This window comes from Alosa alosa, chromosome 17 (assembly GCF_017589495.1).
Source record: "Alosa alosa isolate M-15738 ecotype Scorff River chromosome 17, AALO_Geno_1.1, whole genome shotgun sequence".
Lineage (NCBI taxonomy): Eukaryota > Metazoa > Chordata > Actinopteri > Clupeiformes > Clupeidae > Alosa > Alosa alosa.
The window spans coordinates 16,977,951-16,995,450 of record NC_063205.1 but is presented as its reverse complement, the minus strand read 5'-3'; the positions used below and the strand labels follow the sequence as shown (position 1 = coordinate 16,995,450).

The following is a 17,500-nucleotide window of genomic DNA, read 5'->3' as shown; positions in this document are numbered from 1 at the left end:
ATTTGGAGTTCAGACTCTGCATCGCTTGAGTCTCTCGCAAATGCTTCTAGAAATCCGTCCAGATGCCCCCGCTTATAGCCCCAGCGTTCCACATGATGAATGAGGAGACAGTACGGGAGAGGTGCGTGAGGCTGTGATGATGACGCAGCAGGAGGAGCGGGAAGAGCGTAACCCGTAAATCATGTGAACTTCTGCCTGGAACAGCTACTTTTTCAACCTAAAACGGAGAAAATACACCAATCCCTGTGTTGTTGTTTCTCTAAGTCCTAAGTCAGTGTTCATTACCTCTGTAAGCCTGGAGCGATAGGGCCCTACTTCTTCCTTTCCTCTTACCTGTGCTCCACATAACTCCTAAAAGTCCTCCCCATCAACACAACTATTACCCACAATGCCCCCCTCTGTGTGTGTGTTTGTGTGTGTGTGTGTGTGTGTGTGTGTGTGCATGATAGTGTATGTATATGTGCATGTGTGTGTATATGTGCATGATTGTGTGCGTGTGAGTGCATGGTTTGCATATGTGAGTGTGTGTGTGTTTGTGTGTGTGTGTGTGCATGATAGTGTATGTATATGTGCATGTGTGTGTATAGTGCGTGATTGTGTGCGTGTGGGTGCATTGTTTGCATATGTGAGTGTGTGTGTATTGTGCACTGGAGTGGGGTTAGGGACGGTCATTGGCTGTGTGTGTGTGTGTGTGTGTGTGTGTGTGTATTGTGCACTGGAGTGGGGTTAGGGACGGTCATTGGCCGTGTAATCTCTGGCTTGCCCCAACATTCTGCATGTGGCGGTGTGGCTCAGTGTGCCTAGCGAGGGCCCCAAACTCCAGTGAGGGTGAATAAACACAACCCACCCGCCCGCCCACCCACCTCACAATAGTCCTCTGATCTCCTCCACACACCGCCCCCAGCCTCTACAAGTACACTCAAATAAAAAAATAAATAGTTCAGATCAGTTTTGTAGTATTCAGTAGTCTGATTGTAACACATATTACTGCACACTTATACATATACATGCACAAATACCATGAATGCTAATGCACACACAAACACATTTTGGACACATACAATGTCTGTCAATCTTAACCCACACACACACACATACAAAGGGACATGCTGTGTCTATCTTCCCACTACCTGCACATTCACAAATATCAAATATGATTAGATATGTTCTCTCTCTTGTGCACACTTTCTTGCTGTCTTTCACACACACACACACAGTCACAGGCAGGGGGCCTAGAGAATAAAGCAGGCAGTGGAGGGGAAGTGATGGAGCTGACAGGAGATGATGTCATGAATGATGCGCGGCGCTGTGTGACCTGCATATCTCGAGTGCCGCAGTGGCGGCAGCAGCAGCAGCACGGCACCACGCAGAGCAGGAGCCTCGCGCTCGCTCTACTCATCTGACCACACTTCACCTCAACAGAGGGGTCAAGAACTGGCCAGCGTTGTGCCCACTGAAGCTAGATCCCACTCAGGAGTTTTGTCCATGGTTCTTTTAAGACTTAAAATACATTTCTATTACATGTATTCATTCAGCAGACACTTTCATCCAAAGTGACTAACAAAAGAAGAGGAATAACATTCAGGCTACAATGCAGAGGTGACCTTAGGTAGCAATTCATACAACACTGATCAATACTATATACCACTATGTAATCAGCAGTAATGGGGCAGCCGTGGCCTACTGGTTAGCGCTTCATACTTGTTACCAGAGGGTTGGTGGTTCGAACCCCGACCAGTAGGCACGGCTGAAGTGCCCTTGAGCAAGGCACCTAACCCCTCACTGCTCCCCGAGCGCCGCTGTTGTTGCAGGCAGCTCACTGCATCAGGATTAGTGTGTGCTTTACTTCACTGTGTGCTGAGTGTGTTTCACTAATTCACACACGGATTGGGAGACCAAATTTCCCTCACAGGATCAAAAGACACACACACTCTTTCCCCCCCCCCCACACACACACACTTATTATGCCCAAAATGTAGGCTTGGACAATAAGAACTCTAAGTCTGACCCTGTGACGTCTGAAGACTGAAATTGATGGAACAAACTCTACCTTCCCTCTCTTGTTCTGTCTCTTCAATCAATCAATCAATCAATGTATTGTTTTTAAGGGAGTATTACCATGTAACATGGTATCAATGCACTTTACAAATATAAAAGTAAAGACAAAACATTCAAACAAGCAAAATTGTTACTAGTTCTATTAATTTATTAGTAAAAATGTATGAATACAAATTTTAATAAAATAAACAATGACTAATATATTCCTCATAATTCATGAATAATGAATGAACAAAAACATTTGATTGCCTCCTGGCCTCCAGTACTTCTTTTCACCCTCATATGTATCTTTTGACTGTCACCATCTGTCACTCACTCCTCTGCTCATCTCCTAACCTCCCTTTCTCTCAGCACTTTCATTCCATCCACTCTTTTATTTCCCCTCAAGACCCCCCTCACTGTAATTTTCTTGTATTTTTGCTGACGTGTCTTCAGTCTATTGTATTACTGAGCTTTGGTAATACTGTATCCAAAGAGTCGTGCTAGTAAAGCAACTGGAATTGAATGAAAGGAGTTTTGAAAGCCAAAGTCTCTCTCCTTGCTCCCTCTCAATTCATTTCAAGAAAGCTTTATTGGCATGAACGCTTCAGTAACATTATTACCAAAGCTCTATCACACACACAAACACACACGCACACACACACACACACACACAAATATGTTGAGCAGAATTGGAAAATCAATACAGTAAGATAAAGCAACAGAAGATATTTCAAAACAATTATTACAAACATACAAGGAGTTGGCTGCATCCTCATTTTTGTTTTGTTCTCCCTCTTTCCCCTCTCCCTCGCTCCCTCTCTCTCTCCCTCCCTCCCTGTTCCCTCTTTCCCAGCTGCTGTGTTCGTCGGTGCAGCAGGTGCTGTTCGAGGAGGAGGAGCGCGTGCGTGTGCTGACCGAGCGCACGGCCGAGCTGGAGCGTCGCAACCGGCAGCTGAAGGAGCGCGTGCGCAAGCTCAAGCGCTCGATGCGGCGGGCGCGCAAGACGGCGCGGCAGGCGGAGCTGAAGGCCACGAGGCGCTTGCGCGAAAGGCTGAGCTGGCCCGCGACGAGGAGGGCTGGACACCACCTGAACGCCATCTCGCCGCACCACGCCGCGCCGCAGAAACCCAAGCAGACCACCCCGCGGCGCTCCAGCTACATACAGGGACTGTGAGGAGATGGAGGCACACACACACACACACACACACACACACACACACACACACACACACACACACACCCACACCATCAGTGATTCACCTGGACTGTGAGGAGACATGAGGACACAATTCACTTAGTAGGTCTATCTCACACTACACACACACACACACAATGTTACACTACCTACATCCGAGGTCACACAGGTTTACACACACGATCTCAACATACTCTCTCACCTCAACATACCACCCACACATAGGTATACCACACCTATTGCATTCACCACACAGAGACTTAAAGGATTGATTCTCCCAGACACTGACTTGACACCATCTCACCCAAACCACACACACACACACCACACACACACACACCCACACACACACACACACACACACACACACACACACACACACACACACACACACACACACACACACACACACACACACACACACACATTGAGATTGTTAATAGCCAATAAGACTGCTGGGCAGTCTCTGGATGTCTATTGGTCTGTATTCATGCTATATCTAACTCCTTCTCCTCTCTTGTTCCATAACTAATTCTCTTTCCTCTCTCATTCTACATCTTTCTCTCTTCCTCCATTCATCTGTGAATCTCTTTACTCTCTTGTTTCCACTGCTTTACTTCCTTCTCTTTCATCGGGTTCTCGTGTTTCACCATGTCCATCTGTAGATTGTAGAGAAATGCATCCATTCATATCCGTATGCTGCATCGCTTGGGCATTTACCACATGCATATTGACACACACATAGACATGGTGTCTATCACTCTCTCATATCCTTTTACACTATACACACACACACACTTGCACAAGCGTGCAAATGCACACACATACACATACATAACACTTATCCTTACACATAATGTTCAGACACACACACACACACAATGCTAAAAGACATTGAAAAGCACCAGAGGAACTTTCTTTGTTCCCCAGTCTAGAACTGGAGGGAACTTAATTCCATTGTCATGACTGAATGAGTAAATGACTGAGTGAATTTTGGATGTTTGAAACGAATAATGTGTGAAAGAGGACGATTCATTTGTTCATAGATTAATGATGTGCTGTTGTTTTTATACCTGTATATGATTCTGTACTTAGCGGCATATAAAGTGTTAATAAATACCACTGTCATCTTTTTTTGAAGGTTTATATATCAATGCCAGATACCCTCACTGACTTTGTCTGAAGTGAAAGAGGGAATTATACTTTGTGTGTGTGTGTGTGTGTGTGTGTTTAAGAGAAGATGGATTTGTGCTTATTGGATTACTCTGGAATTCTGGGCTCGGAAAGGTTGCAGCGAGGGATGGAATTCTGGCAGTTCTGAAGGGAACAAATGAAACTGCTACTGTTACATCACAAGTCAGTCTCTCTCTCTCACACACACACACACACACACACACACACACATGCATTCCTGCACACGGACTGTCCCATTCCTCAGAGCTGTCCCTGAACACACACACACACACACTGCTGATTACCAAGTCATACCTGGGGTGTGTTATGCAACAGGTTTATGCAGCTGGATTCACTCTGACTAATGAGGAACACATTTAGGGTATCCAACCCCTAGAGCTCCTGCATCCCAGAAATAAGAATTTTCCCAAGGAGGTGTATGAGGAGACTAACAATAAATATTAATGCACACACACACAGTAAAAATATACAAACACATACCGGTGTTTCTTGCTCATAAATTCACACATATGTACTGGATCAAATATCAATGTTACATCTTTTCCAAAATAAGGGACTATTTGCATTGTCAAACACATAAATACTCTAAACCCCATAAACACAGATGAATCATCATACACATGGAAACGCATACACAGACAGATAAACAGATACACAACCTTGCTTGTTTCCCCCTGACGTGCAGGTCTGGGCTAGTAGCACCGTTGTGTGGAATGTGTTCCTGGGACCAGGTAGAAGCTGGTACTTTTCCCAAATAATGATCCAGTTCATTCCGGTAATATAATCCATCTTGTTTTGTTGTTTTGTGTGTGTGTGTGTGTGTGTTGGAAAGAGAGAAGTGTGTGCATGTACTAGAGAAGAAAAAAGTAAAGTGTGTGTGTGTGTGTGCAAGAGAAAAAGTAAAGAGTCTGTTTGTGTGGGAGAGACAGAGTGGGAGAGCGATGATGGTCTCTAATTGATTCTAATTTTCAGAGTGGGCTTCCTAAATGTGTTTGGTGCCTTGGGTCCTGTGAATTAGTGATGAACTCTGATTCACCAGCTGCTCCACATTCATACACACAAAACACACACACACACACACACACACATAATGGTATTAATGTTAGTCAGCACATGGTCTACTCCAGCACACAACCTTAGTCGACCTCAGTCTTGGACCAACCACCATCTCCCACCCGCGGGACTCACCTGCTGCTCAACACAACTCCAGTAATTGAGCTAGACTCTCTCACTGCTCAACAACAAGCTTCCTGTGAGTGTGAGTGTGTGTGTGTGTATGTGTGTGTGTGTCATGGGGATCTTACTCTCTGTGGGTCCTCTCTTTTCCATCTTATTTATCTTTACACGCACATACACACACACACTTGTCTCCTGTGTTGGGGGCCTGTAATTTGAGATATTGAGAATTTGAGACAGAGATACACTAAGCCTCTTGGCTCAAACATGGCCTGAGCCCTCCATTATTTCCTGTTTGTATCCAACTTCAGAGCATCCCAGACAGTCCATTCACCCCAGTCGTATTACTCACCAATGTCTCCCCATAATATGAGGCAAGTGTCTTGGAGCCCTCTGGCACATATATAGATATTACCATCACTCAGCTCCAAAGTCTAACTATTACACAAAGTCTGCCTCTCTCAGCAGGGTCTATGTGTGTGTGTGTGTGTGTGTGTGTGTGCGCAAAAGAAATAGGAAGAGTTAGTGTGTGTACCGGGGGTGTGTGTGTGTGTGTGGGGTACATGCTCACCAAGTTTTTGTGTACCCCGGTCTTTCAGTGTCCCGGGAATCCTTGTTGGTGTCGTCACTAAATGTACACATAAATTATTTTATTGTAAGGCCCCCATGAACGAAAGTACACAAAACTTGGCATGCATTCAGAGGGTGTCATAATGATCCTACTCTTTAATTTCTGTGCAGTTTGACCTTGTCAGCCAGAGATATTGAGATGAAAAACACCTCATTTTTGCTTTTTTAATTTTAACTAGGTGGCATATACATGAAATAAGTGGTAATGGGATGGTTGACATGCCCCTTAAGACCAACATACAAAAAGGTGGACCTCCTAGGCCCGGCGGTTCTCGAGATATTCACAGAAAACTGTCTCCGCCACCTACAGGCCAGTTGGTGTATAGTAACATACAAATTAATTTATTGTGTGGCCCCCCATGAACGGAATTTCATTAAACTTGGCGTGCATACATGGGGTGTCATAATGATCCTACACTTCCAATTTTGTGCAGTTTTGACTATGTTGGGGTCACAGATACCTTCAATTACACCACCTCATTTTTTTACTTTTTTGTGTTTAACTAGGTGGCGCTATACATGAAATGAGTGGTTATGGAATGGGTTGACATGGCCCCTTGAGATCAACATACAAAAAGAAATGGTCCTCTAAACCCTACGGTTTTCGAGATATTCACAGAAAACTGTGTTCGGGTCTACCACCCTCCTTCGGGGTCCAATTCAGCGGAGGGGCTACAGATCAAAACGAAAAAACGATGGTTCCATGCTATCCATGTGGGGTTACATGTCCACCAAGTTTCGTGTACCCCCGGTCTTTCAGTGTCCCGGGATTGGACGGAAATTTGGGCACAAAAAGAAAAAAAAAAAAAAAAATCCGTGTGACCGCCAGAAAGAGGAAATAAGTGAGAGATTATGAATGGAAAATGTGTATGTGTGATGGTGCATGTGTGTGAAACTGAGTGTTTTTTCCTGGCACACAGGTGACAAAAAATGTGTGAGTGGGAGATTAAGACCCAAGATTAAGACCTGTATGTGTGTGTGTGTGTGTGTGCGTGCGTGTGTGAGTTCACAAGGCGATGAGTGCATATTGGTAAGGGAATGTGTGTGTGTGTGGTGGGAAAGTGAAGGGCACAGTTAAACCAAATTCACTCTTAATCTCTAGCCCATGGAGACCAAACACCAGCCCGTCCAAATAAAGCCCAGAGGCTCATTCCTACTAACGACCACACATCCCTCCAGAACAGTTCCAACTCTGAGATGGAAAAACAGCTACTCTGCCTTTCCACACCATTACCTCATAAAGACTCTCTCTCTTTCACACTCTCTCTCTCTCTCTCTCTCTCTCTCAGTTCACAGCTACAGGGCCCTGCACCTGCAAACCCTAGCCAGGGTAGCCTACACAGATCTCTCAGACCAGGGGAACCTCTCCTGGCTGAAGGGACCAGTGAGAGCCGGTCCATTTTATGCTTGTAAACTCCGTTTAGAGAGAAAAAAACAAACAAAACATATACAGAGAAATACACGCATGAATGAAATGAAGTGGCATTTGCCCTGAAGTGTTTTTCATTTTCCTTGTTGAGAGAAATTTGAAAAAAAGGTTCCCTCCCTCCCCAACCTCCTTTCTCCCCCCACCCCCTGCAGGCAGATTAAATGTGCTAAATATTCAGAGGCTGGACAGAGCAATCTATTTCCTGGCTCTCGTGGCGGTGTTATAGGCCGTGATGGAGAGCTGAGTGTGCGGGTCAGAGGAGGTAAATTGCATTCATCCATTCAGACTTTCATTCAGGCGCAGATGCTGCCAAGTGCTGAGAGGCGGTTGGGGATCATCTGCACAATGGTGGCATAATATTGACAGGTATTAGAGTGCTCACAGGGGGCCACAGGGAATATATCCAATGTGTGTGTTATTTGTGACTGTGTGTGTGTGTGTGACAGATATTAGGCTGCTCGCGAAGGCACCGGTGTCCAGATGGGAATGGATCTAATGTATGTGTGTGTTTATGACTACAAATGTGTATTTATTTTAAGCCTGATAAATACACGCCACTGTGATGGCTATTTGTTCCTACAGTATTACCAAGCACGGAGACATTCCAATGAGACACATATGGACTTGCTTAATGGTCATTCAGGATTTATTTGAGGGTAAAACAAAAACAATCGTTCATTCTTCCCTTGGTGTTCAGCATGATAGAAACTCTTGATATGTGCACATGATTGTCAAAGGCATCGGATATACAAGCCCCATTATAACACAAGTTCCACATCACAGTAAGGTTAGTAGTATTGATATGTTGCTCCCACATACCGAAATATGGATTGTTGTCATCGTCACATGCAAAGAGTATATATTTCACATTTCACTGGGTGTTTTTAATTCATCTTTTTTTAAAAAAAAAAAAAAAGTTTTCTGTCTCAGATAGGGTTGGCATGGAGGTTCCAGTGAAAGTGATGTATGGTGGGCTGACATGGTATTTATCACAAGGCCCTATATGCTTCATAACATAGAGATATACAGTTACGTGGTGAGGGAATATCAAGTTATGCAAACGTGTGGGATTGGAAGTTTTCTTTTTTCTATACAAAGCAATTTCTGACATGCTTGTATTTCATTACAAAAAAAAGATACATTTTTGGACGTTCATGGTTTCTCATTAATGAGATTTTTGAAGTCAGTTGTTTTCGTTTTTGGCAAGCTCTTGCCATGACAAAGTCAGTTCCAGTAAAGGTTGCTTAACGCACGTTGCCATGGGTGACACTGACCTGTCAATCACAGCTTTTCAGATGTTTTTTTCTCTTTTTTTTTTTTTTTAAAGGAGGCAAACTCAGCACCTGAGCTTGGAGGAGACACAAGGAAACTTCCTCAGCGGAAAAACACTCCGTGACACACTGTCCCAAAACCTAGTGTCGCACTGCAGTCTATGTAAGAAAAAAAAACATGACTTCATTCCACTTCTACTAAAACATTTAGAGCCAGACCGCCGACCCACTGAAAGGCCTAGTCCTGAGCTAATCCTGGGGTCAAAGCTCAGGTTCAGGACTGGACTTAACCCAAGTCTGGGAGCAGTGATGGCCATCGAGGCTTCAGAAAAGTAAAAGTCTTAGCGCATATTTGCTCCAACCATTCACTAAACCAGCTGATCATATGTAGCTCAATTCTTCAGCAAGGTAGATCAGCTAATAAGTGATATCACTTGTGTTTAGTGCACAGGCGAAAAGACACACACGGCAGGATTTCACATTTCTGAAGCCGGGGCTGTTCACCTCTGTCTGAAAGTGGTGACGCTGGTTGCATTACAGAGCCAATACTGGACTAAGTGTGTGAGACCCCCTTTCCCAAAAAAGACAGATCGTTAACAGGAGACACGTGCACAGCATTAGACAAGAGGGAGGAATGGACAGCGGGTTTTACAAGCATTGGTTAGCATTTCATTTGACACGAGATTGACATTCCAGTGAAAGAATACAATCGTCCACATTTCCCCAAACACACACACACACACACACACACACACACGGACACACACTACCCCCCCATACATTCACACACAGGCACACACAGGACATTCTCAAGCTCCTTTTTTTATGTAGGACATGAACAATGGTATTCACAATCTATTTACAAACCTTTACATAGACTAGCCACATGCACATCATTAATTTCAAAACATATACAGACACCGTGATTCCACCCCCCCCACCCAAACACAGACAAAATTAAACAGGGAAACAACACAAGAAAGAAGAAAGAAAACTGGGTTTTACACAGCATAGACAAAGTGTAAACTCTACCTCCATCCGAAGAACTGGACAGCAGCATAAATAATGGCAGATCAGTGGACGTACATAATGTGGGAGCACTATGTGGTCTATAGGCCACTCCCAGTCACTTCCCATTGAAACACCTCACAACAGATCAAAGGGGTGCACATGTCAGCCTCCATGCTCCTTTATCACAGAGTCGGAGACTATTGTGTAAATCAAACCTTATTAGTGGTAATCGAATGCAATCTGTTATCTGTGATAATCACATGTGATGTGGAAATCATTATTATGTGACGCTTAATTATTATGTGCCGCTTTTGTAGGAGCCAAATAGCCGAATCCAAAAGGACGAAGCATACTGTAGAGGTTCTGCAGAATCTGGACGGCAAGCCCTGGCTCAGGACCAGAGAGGGTAGAGTGGGCTTCACAGAGCAGGTTTACAATCTCTGTGTCCCTTTTCCTCAGCAGAGGAAACTGAGATCCTGACTAGGTTTGAGGTTTTGATTCCCATCACGTAAGCTTTCTAGAATGTTTTTATTTCCGTTCCCATGGGCACCAGCACGTCAGACAGGTAGGTGTGTGGAAGTTTTCAGTCGGTGTTCAGTCTTATGCATCTCTGATCATTAACTGTGGAATTGGGAAATCATAAGAAACGCATCACATGTTTTGCCTCCTTGACAAATACGAGGTACACACACAACACACTCTGATATCAACACCAATGCCACAAAAATTACATTCATTTCTTTCTGTGCATCCCAAGAACTCTGTTGCAGGCATACATATTTATCATATATTTAATCTCATCATATACGGGTGCATCCATCCATCATCCGGCCATAACAAATAGGATACCACCAATATTTTGTCTCCTGTCACATTTCCATAAGAATGTCCTGCCTGTTCTGATATATGAATACACAGAAACTGATTCCATCATTGCCAGTGCTGTCCACTCCTTTGAGAACCCACATACAGACATACGGATATACAAACACACACACACACACACATACTGATACATATAGTAAACTCTCAAGCAAGTCAGAGGGGTCACTGTGGAGAAGTGTGTCGCGGCGTCCATGCAGTAGTCCCTGAGAACTCGTTAAACTGGACACGGATGACTGATGCCATGGCTTTTTTTTCTGGGGTGTCAGGGGGTGGAGGTTGGGTGGGGTGGGGGTTGGGAAGTGAGGGGTTAACAGTTCTACCATCTTTCAAGTAAAAAAAAAAAAAAAAAAAAAAAAGAATCGATTTTATGGACCAAAAATGCCATTCTGTTGCAGAACAGGCCAAGAGAGTTCAAACCTGATGAATCACCCTGCGAAAAGCTCCACAGCTGTGTAGTAGTGCTGTGCTGCCTGCCCTGTCCTAGAGAAGAGTGCTTTTTACAAAAACAAAAGAGTCTCACAAAGTAAGAAAATCAGTAAAACATATTGCATGTTTCCATTAACGACAAAATTATACAATGTTCCGACACCTCCCCACTCTGAAGAACGGGAACTTTTTAAGAACTTCCATCTCTCTATTATACAGTATACTGTAGAGAACTTAACTTCACTTGGACTAGTGCGACTGGTAGCTGTACACACACACACACACACACACACACAAACACACCCGCAGCTCAGGATGTCTGAGAATCACTTCTACATCTCCTGTGCAAATAGGGAGCAAATAAGCCCAGAGTCAGGGTACAGCACTCAACAGTCGTTTGGTACTCGTAAAGCACTTTAGCGACATGTATGCACAAAACGTGGATGCAGTTGGAACGACAAAAAGTACAGATAGAAGATGAGAAAATGAGGAGAAGTGCAGACGAAAAAACGAGGGGGAAAAAAAGGACTGAGGAAAGAAAGTAGCGGAGTGAGAGAAACGGTAGAGCTAGGGACGAAAACTGACGAGAAGAGAAGTTTACGCTTCTGTTAAGTTGATGTCATGACAACACTGGCTCCTGAACACTCTCTCTCTCACACATACACACACTCGCACATCCACTTATACAACCAGGCAGCCTGCACCCATAAACACACACACACACTTACACACACACACAGCTCGATGGACCTGCAAATCCAGCAGCAATATCAATTGCCCCCTGCTGTTTGTCAATAGAATATTTGCAAACAACATGTGTGAGAATCTATGTTTGTGTGTGCTTCTTTGCCTGTGTGTGATCATGTATGAGTCTGTGTCTGTGTGTGTGTGTGTGTGTGTGTGTGTGTGTGTGTGTGTGTGTGTGTGTGTGTGTGTGTGTGTGTGTGTGTGTGTGGCTCGATGGTGTTTTATGCCCCCATCGTCTTCCAGGCAGCGCTGACACCGCTGACTTAAAGGCACCTGATCCTAAACCTAACCCCAACCCTAACCTTAACCCATGCCTAACCCTAGTGCCTTCTAGGCAGTGCTGCCTTGAAGACAACATTGGGGGCATAAAACACCAAGAAACGTGTGTGTGTGTGTGAGAGAGAGAGAGCTTTGCCCTCTTCTGGCATGCAGGTCCAGGTGGATATGTGTGTGTGTGTGTGTGTGTGTGTGTGTGTGTGTGTGTGTGTGTGTGTGTGTGTGTGTGTGTGTGTGTGTGTGTGTGTGCAATAGGCTATGGCAATCAGACAGTCCTCTGCCTCTCCGCGGCAGGGCGGGGAGTGGGTTGGGCAGCGACGAAGGTGTGTGTGCGTTCACAGCGCGGTCGCCTCCCAGCTCTCTCCCCGCAGGACCTGGCGTCACTTGGGCCCCGTGATCACCGTGGCGACAGTGGAAGGACGTGGTCGGCAGGACTCCACTCCCGCGGCCGAGGAGGAAGCAGCCAAGGCCAGGCTGCAGGGGGTAGAGGAAGGGGCGGGACCTACAAGAGACAAAGCCGCCAATCATTCCAATTCTGAATAAAATTCCGAAATAAATAAAATTCTGAATTCAAATTCTGAATTACACCAATTCTGAAAAATAAATGACATCACACAGCACTGAAGGCACAGTACAACTACAGAAATACCATAACTGCTTAAGAGACATGGACAAATAATATACAAATAAACTACAGAACATACAAATTAACAACAGAAACTAAAGATGCACAGATTCCTGTCACAAACACCACTGACAAAGAGACTACTGCAGAGATACTGTGTGTTGACATAACACAAAGGTGAAGAATTAGCCAGAGTTCACCTGGAGACAACCATGTAGCCACAACCAACACAACTCCAATGTGAACAGGGACAAAAGTACTATATACTATGTTTATGTGTATGTTTACTTTGCTAACACTATTATCCAAAGTGACTTTACATTAGTATTAATAAGTAAGTAAATGATTAATTAATTAAGTAAGTAAATTAATTAAAGAAAAGTGAAATACATTTAAAATCACAATACTACTATCCTATTACACACTATGACTATCCTTAATACACACTAGTACTATCCTTGAGTAAGTCCTATAGTAAATCCAGCATACCTCCCTTAGTATCAACCAAAACCAAATCTGTTCAGCTGATACTGCATTGGCCAAGACCTTCCTTTTTCGTACTCTTCTCGATCTTTGGTTTGTTTTCAGAAACATGATAGCAAAAATCTGTAGCACACAATCACATCTCTACATTGTTGACCTTTGAAAGTATTTGGCTCATTCCAGTGTTCATTGATTCTGTAACTGCCCAATATCAGGCCTTGTTAGTCTTAAAAAAATAATAAAAGTGAATGACTGTTCATGTGTCCTTCTACTCAAAACTCAAAAATCAGCTCAGTTCCAACACTTGCAACGATAAATTACATTAAATGGATATCTCACTGTAAAAGAATCCATAAGCATATATCTTTTCCATTTAACACATGCTGACAATGTTACAGTAATATTCAAAGCTACATCACAAGCTACAAAGCTATAATGTTCCGAGATACCTTTCATCAATATGGTTGTTTTCTACCTGTCTGTATTGTCACTTTGTCTTATTTCATGTGCGTGTAAGTTTGTGGCATTTCTGATCCATTGATTTCGCTGAAATGTATTTCATTCATGCTTACGCTTTTACTATGTCAATGTATATGTAATTGGTTGTGTGAAACTCAATAAAAATAATTGAATATATATACCTTTCATCAATATGATAGCATCATAAGTTAATCCTTTCCTAGTCTTGGACGCTAATAGAGCAGGTACTCACACGATGCGAGTAATAGACTCCCCCTGGACAGGACACTAGTCCATCACAGGTTAGCATCATACTGAGTACATAATACAGAGTCACAACTGCCAACTTACACTTCACAAGATACAGTACTAGGCAGAGAGAAATGGTTAAGGTCTCTTTTCATGATTTCGCAAGGTGACATTGTGATTGTGACAGGTGCTATGCAAACTAAAAGTAGTATTCTTTACCCTGTCGGCAGTAACAGTAACAACACTAAATATACGTAAAAATAAATACTGTACACATCACACTTCCCTCACCCTTATTTTTATATATTTATATTTACTTTGAGATATTTTCATATATTTATATTTCAACATATCCATCTTAATTCATGTTTAAATCTGAATATTTCCCCAGGAATGAAAATCACTTGACACTCTTAACGCTTAAGACTGTCAAATAAGAGAAAATCAGACAAAACATGTGACTCCTGAGAGATCGGAGGCCAACTTACAGTCCTTGCAGGGCACAGAGGTGGCGTCCGGGACGGGACTCTTGACATGTACGGCGTTCTGGCTCTGCCCGTGGGCATGGTTCAGCGGCATCTGGTTTGGTGTCATCTGGACGGGCGTCTTCGTCTGCGCCAGTGGCGTCTGCATCTGCGTCTGGTTTGGTGTGGCCTGCTGCGACTGCAGCGGCGGCGTCTGGTTTGGTGTATGGCTCTGGCTCTGGCTCTGGCTGTGCGCTTGGCTTTGGCTTCGGGTCGGGTTGGTGGCGGCGCCGTCTATGCTGCTGCCCATGCTGCTGCTCATGCTGCTGCTCATGCTGCTGCCCAGCTGCAGCTTCTCTGGCTCTGGCTCTGGCTCTGGCTCTGGCTCTGGCTCTGGCTCTGGCTCTGGCTCTGGCTCTGGCTCTGGCTCTGGCTCTGGCTCTGGCTCTGGCTCTGGCTCTGGCTCTGGCTCTGGCTCTGGCTCTGGCTCTGGCTCTGGCTCTGGCTCTGGCTCTGGCTCTGGCTCTGGCTCTGGCTCTGGCTCTGGCTCTGGCTCTGGCTCTGGCTCTGGCTCTGGCTCTGGCTCTGGCTCTGGCTCTGGCTCTGGCTCTGGCTCTGGCTCTGGCTCTGGCTCTGGCTCTGGCTCTGGCTCTGGCTCTGGCTCTGGCTCTGGCTCTGGCTCTGGCTCTGGCTCTGGCTCTGGCTCTGGCTCTGGCTCTGGCTCTGGCTCTGGCTCTGGCTCTGGCTCTGGCTCTGGCTCTGGCTCTGGCTCTGGCTCTGGCTCTGGCTCTGGCTCTGGCTCTGGCTCTGGCTCTGGCTCTGGCTCTGGCTCTGGCTCTGGCTCTGGCTCTGGCTCTGGCTCTGGCTCTGGCTCTGGCTCTGGCTCTGGCTCTGGCTCTGGCTCTGGCTCTGGCTCTGGCTCTGGCTCTGGCTCTGGCTCTGGCTCTGGCTCTGGCTCTGGCTCTGGCTCTGGCTCTGGCTCTGGCTCTGGCTCTGGCTCTGGCTCTGGCTCTGGCTCTGGCTCTGGCTCTGGCTCTGGCTCTGGCTCTGGCTCTGGCTCTGGCTCTGGCTCTGGCTCTGGCTCTGGCTCTGGCTCTGGCTCTGGCTCTGGCTCTGGCTCTGGCTCTGGCTCTGGCTCTGGCTCTGGCTCTGGCTCTGGCTCTGGCTCTGGCTCTGGCTCTGGCTCTGGCTCTGGCTCTGGCTCTGGCTCTGGCTCTGGCTCTGGCTCTGGCTCTGGCTCTGGCTCTGGCTCTGGCTCTGGCTCTGGCTCTGGCTCTGGCTCTGGCTCTGGCTCTGGCTCTGGCTCTGGCTCTGGCTCTGGCTCTGGCTCTGGCTCTGGCTCTGGCTCTGGCTCTGGCTCTGGCTCTGGCTCTGGCTCTGGCTCTGGCTCTGGCTCTGGCTCTGGCTCTGGCTCTGGCTCTGGCTCTGGCTCTGGCTCTGGCTCTGGCTCTGGCTCTGGCTCTGGCTCTGGCTCTGGCTCTGGCTCTGGCTCTGGCTCTGGCTCTGGCTCTGGCTCTGGCTCTGGCTCTGGCTCTGGCTCTGGCTCTGGCTCTGGCTCTGGCTCTGGCTCTGGCTCTGGCTCTGGCTCTGGCTCTGGCTCTGGCTCTGGCTCTGGCTCTGGCTCTGGCTCTGGCTCTGGCTCTGGCTCTGGCTCTGGCTCTGGCTCTGGCTCTGGCTCTGGCTCTGGCTCTGGCTCTGGCTCTGGCTCTGGCTCTGGCTCTGGCTCTGGCTCTGGCTCTGGCTCTGGCTCTGGCTCTGGCTCTGGCTCTGGCTCTGGCTCTGGCTCTGGCTCTGGCTCTGGCTCTGGCTCTGGCTCTGGCTCTGGCTCTGGCTCTGGCTCTGGCTCTGGCTCTGGGCGGACCACCTAGCTAAAAAAAAAAAAAAAAGTCGACCTACTTCAACAGTAAATTACACAATATGCCTACTCACTGAACCACCTTGATTGTCTTTGCACCTTTGCTTATTGTATCAGAGAATATATATGTTTTAAACTAGCATGGCTTACATAGGCACTAGGCAGTGTTGCAGAAATGTTTGGATTTATATACAAGTTGGTTCAATATTGCAAACAACTCATCTATATTATATTTTCCCACGTCTGCTCACGGACCACTTGGGCTAGCTTGCGGACCACACTTTGAGAAACACTGGTTTACGTCACTGTGCATCATTAGCACATAGGGAACACCTGCGCAGAAAGAGGAAATGTACTCCAACTATTGGAGTACCTGTTTACATGGGTGGATTTTTCGATCGATCGGATTATCAGAACGGAGTGCACCACCTCTCTCGATCCGATTGGAAATTTAGTCGGATCGGGCTGAATCCGATCGGTTGAGGTATTCCGATTGAGCCGTTACTCCATTTGTAATCAGATTAAGAGTGTCAATGTAAAGGGGCTATTGAGGTCCTGCTTAAACCCTCTCTTCACCACCTTTCCTCCACCTGAACCACTCTCTACCCAACCCCTCCCTCCCTCCCCTCCACCGCCCAGAGAAGTCTCCCTCGTTAGGCTGGCGTGCTCTCTAAATGTGAGTCAGGGGAGGATATGCTGATTGGCGCTTAGTGCCTGAGAATGGCTGATGGCTCGTTAGCCACTAATTGGCCCGCATTCATTCAGGAGATTTCCCCCTCTCGCCACTGGTGGCCCGGCTCCACAGAGCCAGAGGGGAGCTCGCTAACAAGACAACGGGATTCAGGCACACTCACGCACTCACACGGGAGGCCTCGTCGGGCGAAAAGAGCCCACAACGTTTACGTCATGCCAAAGATGGAGGAGCTATCCAAAAAGTCATGCAGAGCACAGATAAAAAACTTTTTTTTGTATAGTTCATCCAGTCAAGAAACCAATTATGACACTGTCAGTTGTTCTGGGAAGTGCAGTCACACAGTTGTCATGACAGCGTTGCACAACAGCTTTCAGAGCAAGCCGAGAGTAAG

At 46.1% G+C, this 17,500-nt stretch overlaps 2 protein-coding genes across 3 annotated transcripts in view; one reads left to right on the top strand and one right to left on the bottom strand.

Moving 5' to 3' along the window:
- ccdc3a (coiled-coil domain containing 3a) overlaps positions 1–4,368 on the top strand; it is a 12,273-nt gene extending 7,905 nt beyond the window's left edge. For both annotated transcript variants that reach the window (XM_048268176.1, XM_048268177.1), the window contains one exon: positions 2,894–4,368. In XM_048268176.1, coding sequence (XP_048124133.1) covers positions 2,894–3,214 — 321 coding nt within the window. In that variant the 3' untranslated portion in view covers positions 3,215–4,368. The remainder of the gene's footprint in view (positions 1–2,893) is intronic.
- A 7,947-nt stretch (positions 4,369–12,315) lies between these two features.
- LOC125311021 (calcium/calmodulin-dependent protein kinase type 1D-like) overlaps positions 12,316–17,500 on the bottom strand; it is a 61,877-nt gene continuing 56,692 nt past the window's right edge. The window contains exons 9-10 of the mRNA XM_048268829.1: positions 14,585–14,895; positions 12,316–12,782 (exon numbers count right to left, since the gene is read on the bottom strand). Coding sequence (XP_048124786.1) covers positions 12,661–12,782; positions 14,585–14,895 — 433 coding nt within the window. The 3' untranslated portion in view covers positions 12,316–12,660. The remainder of the gene's footprint in view (positions 12,783–14,584; positions 14,896–17,500) is intronic.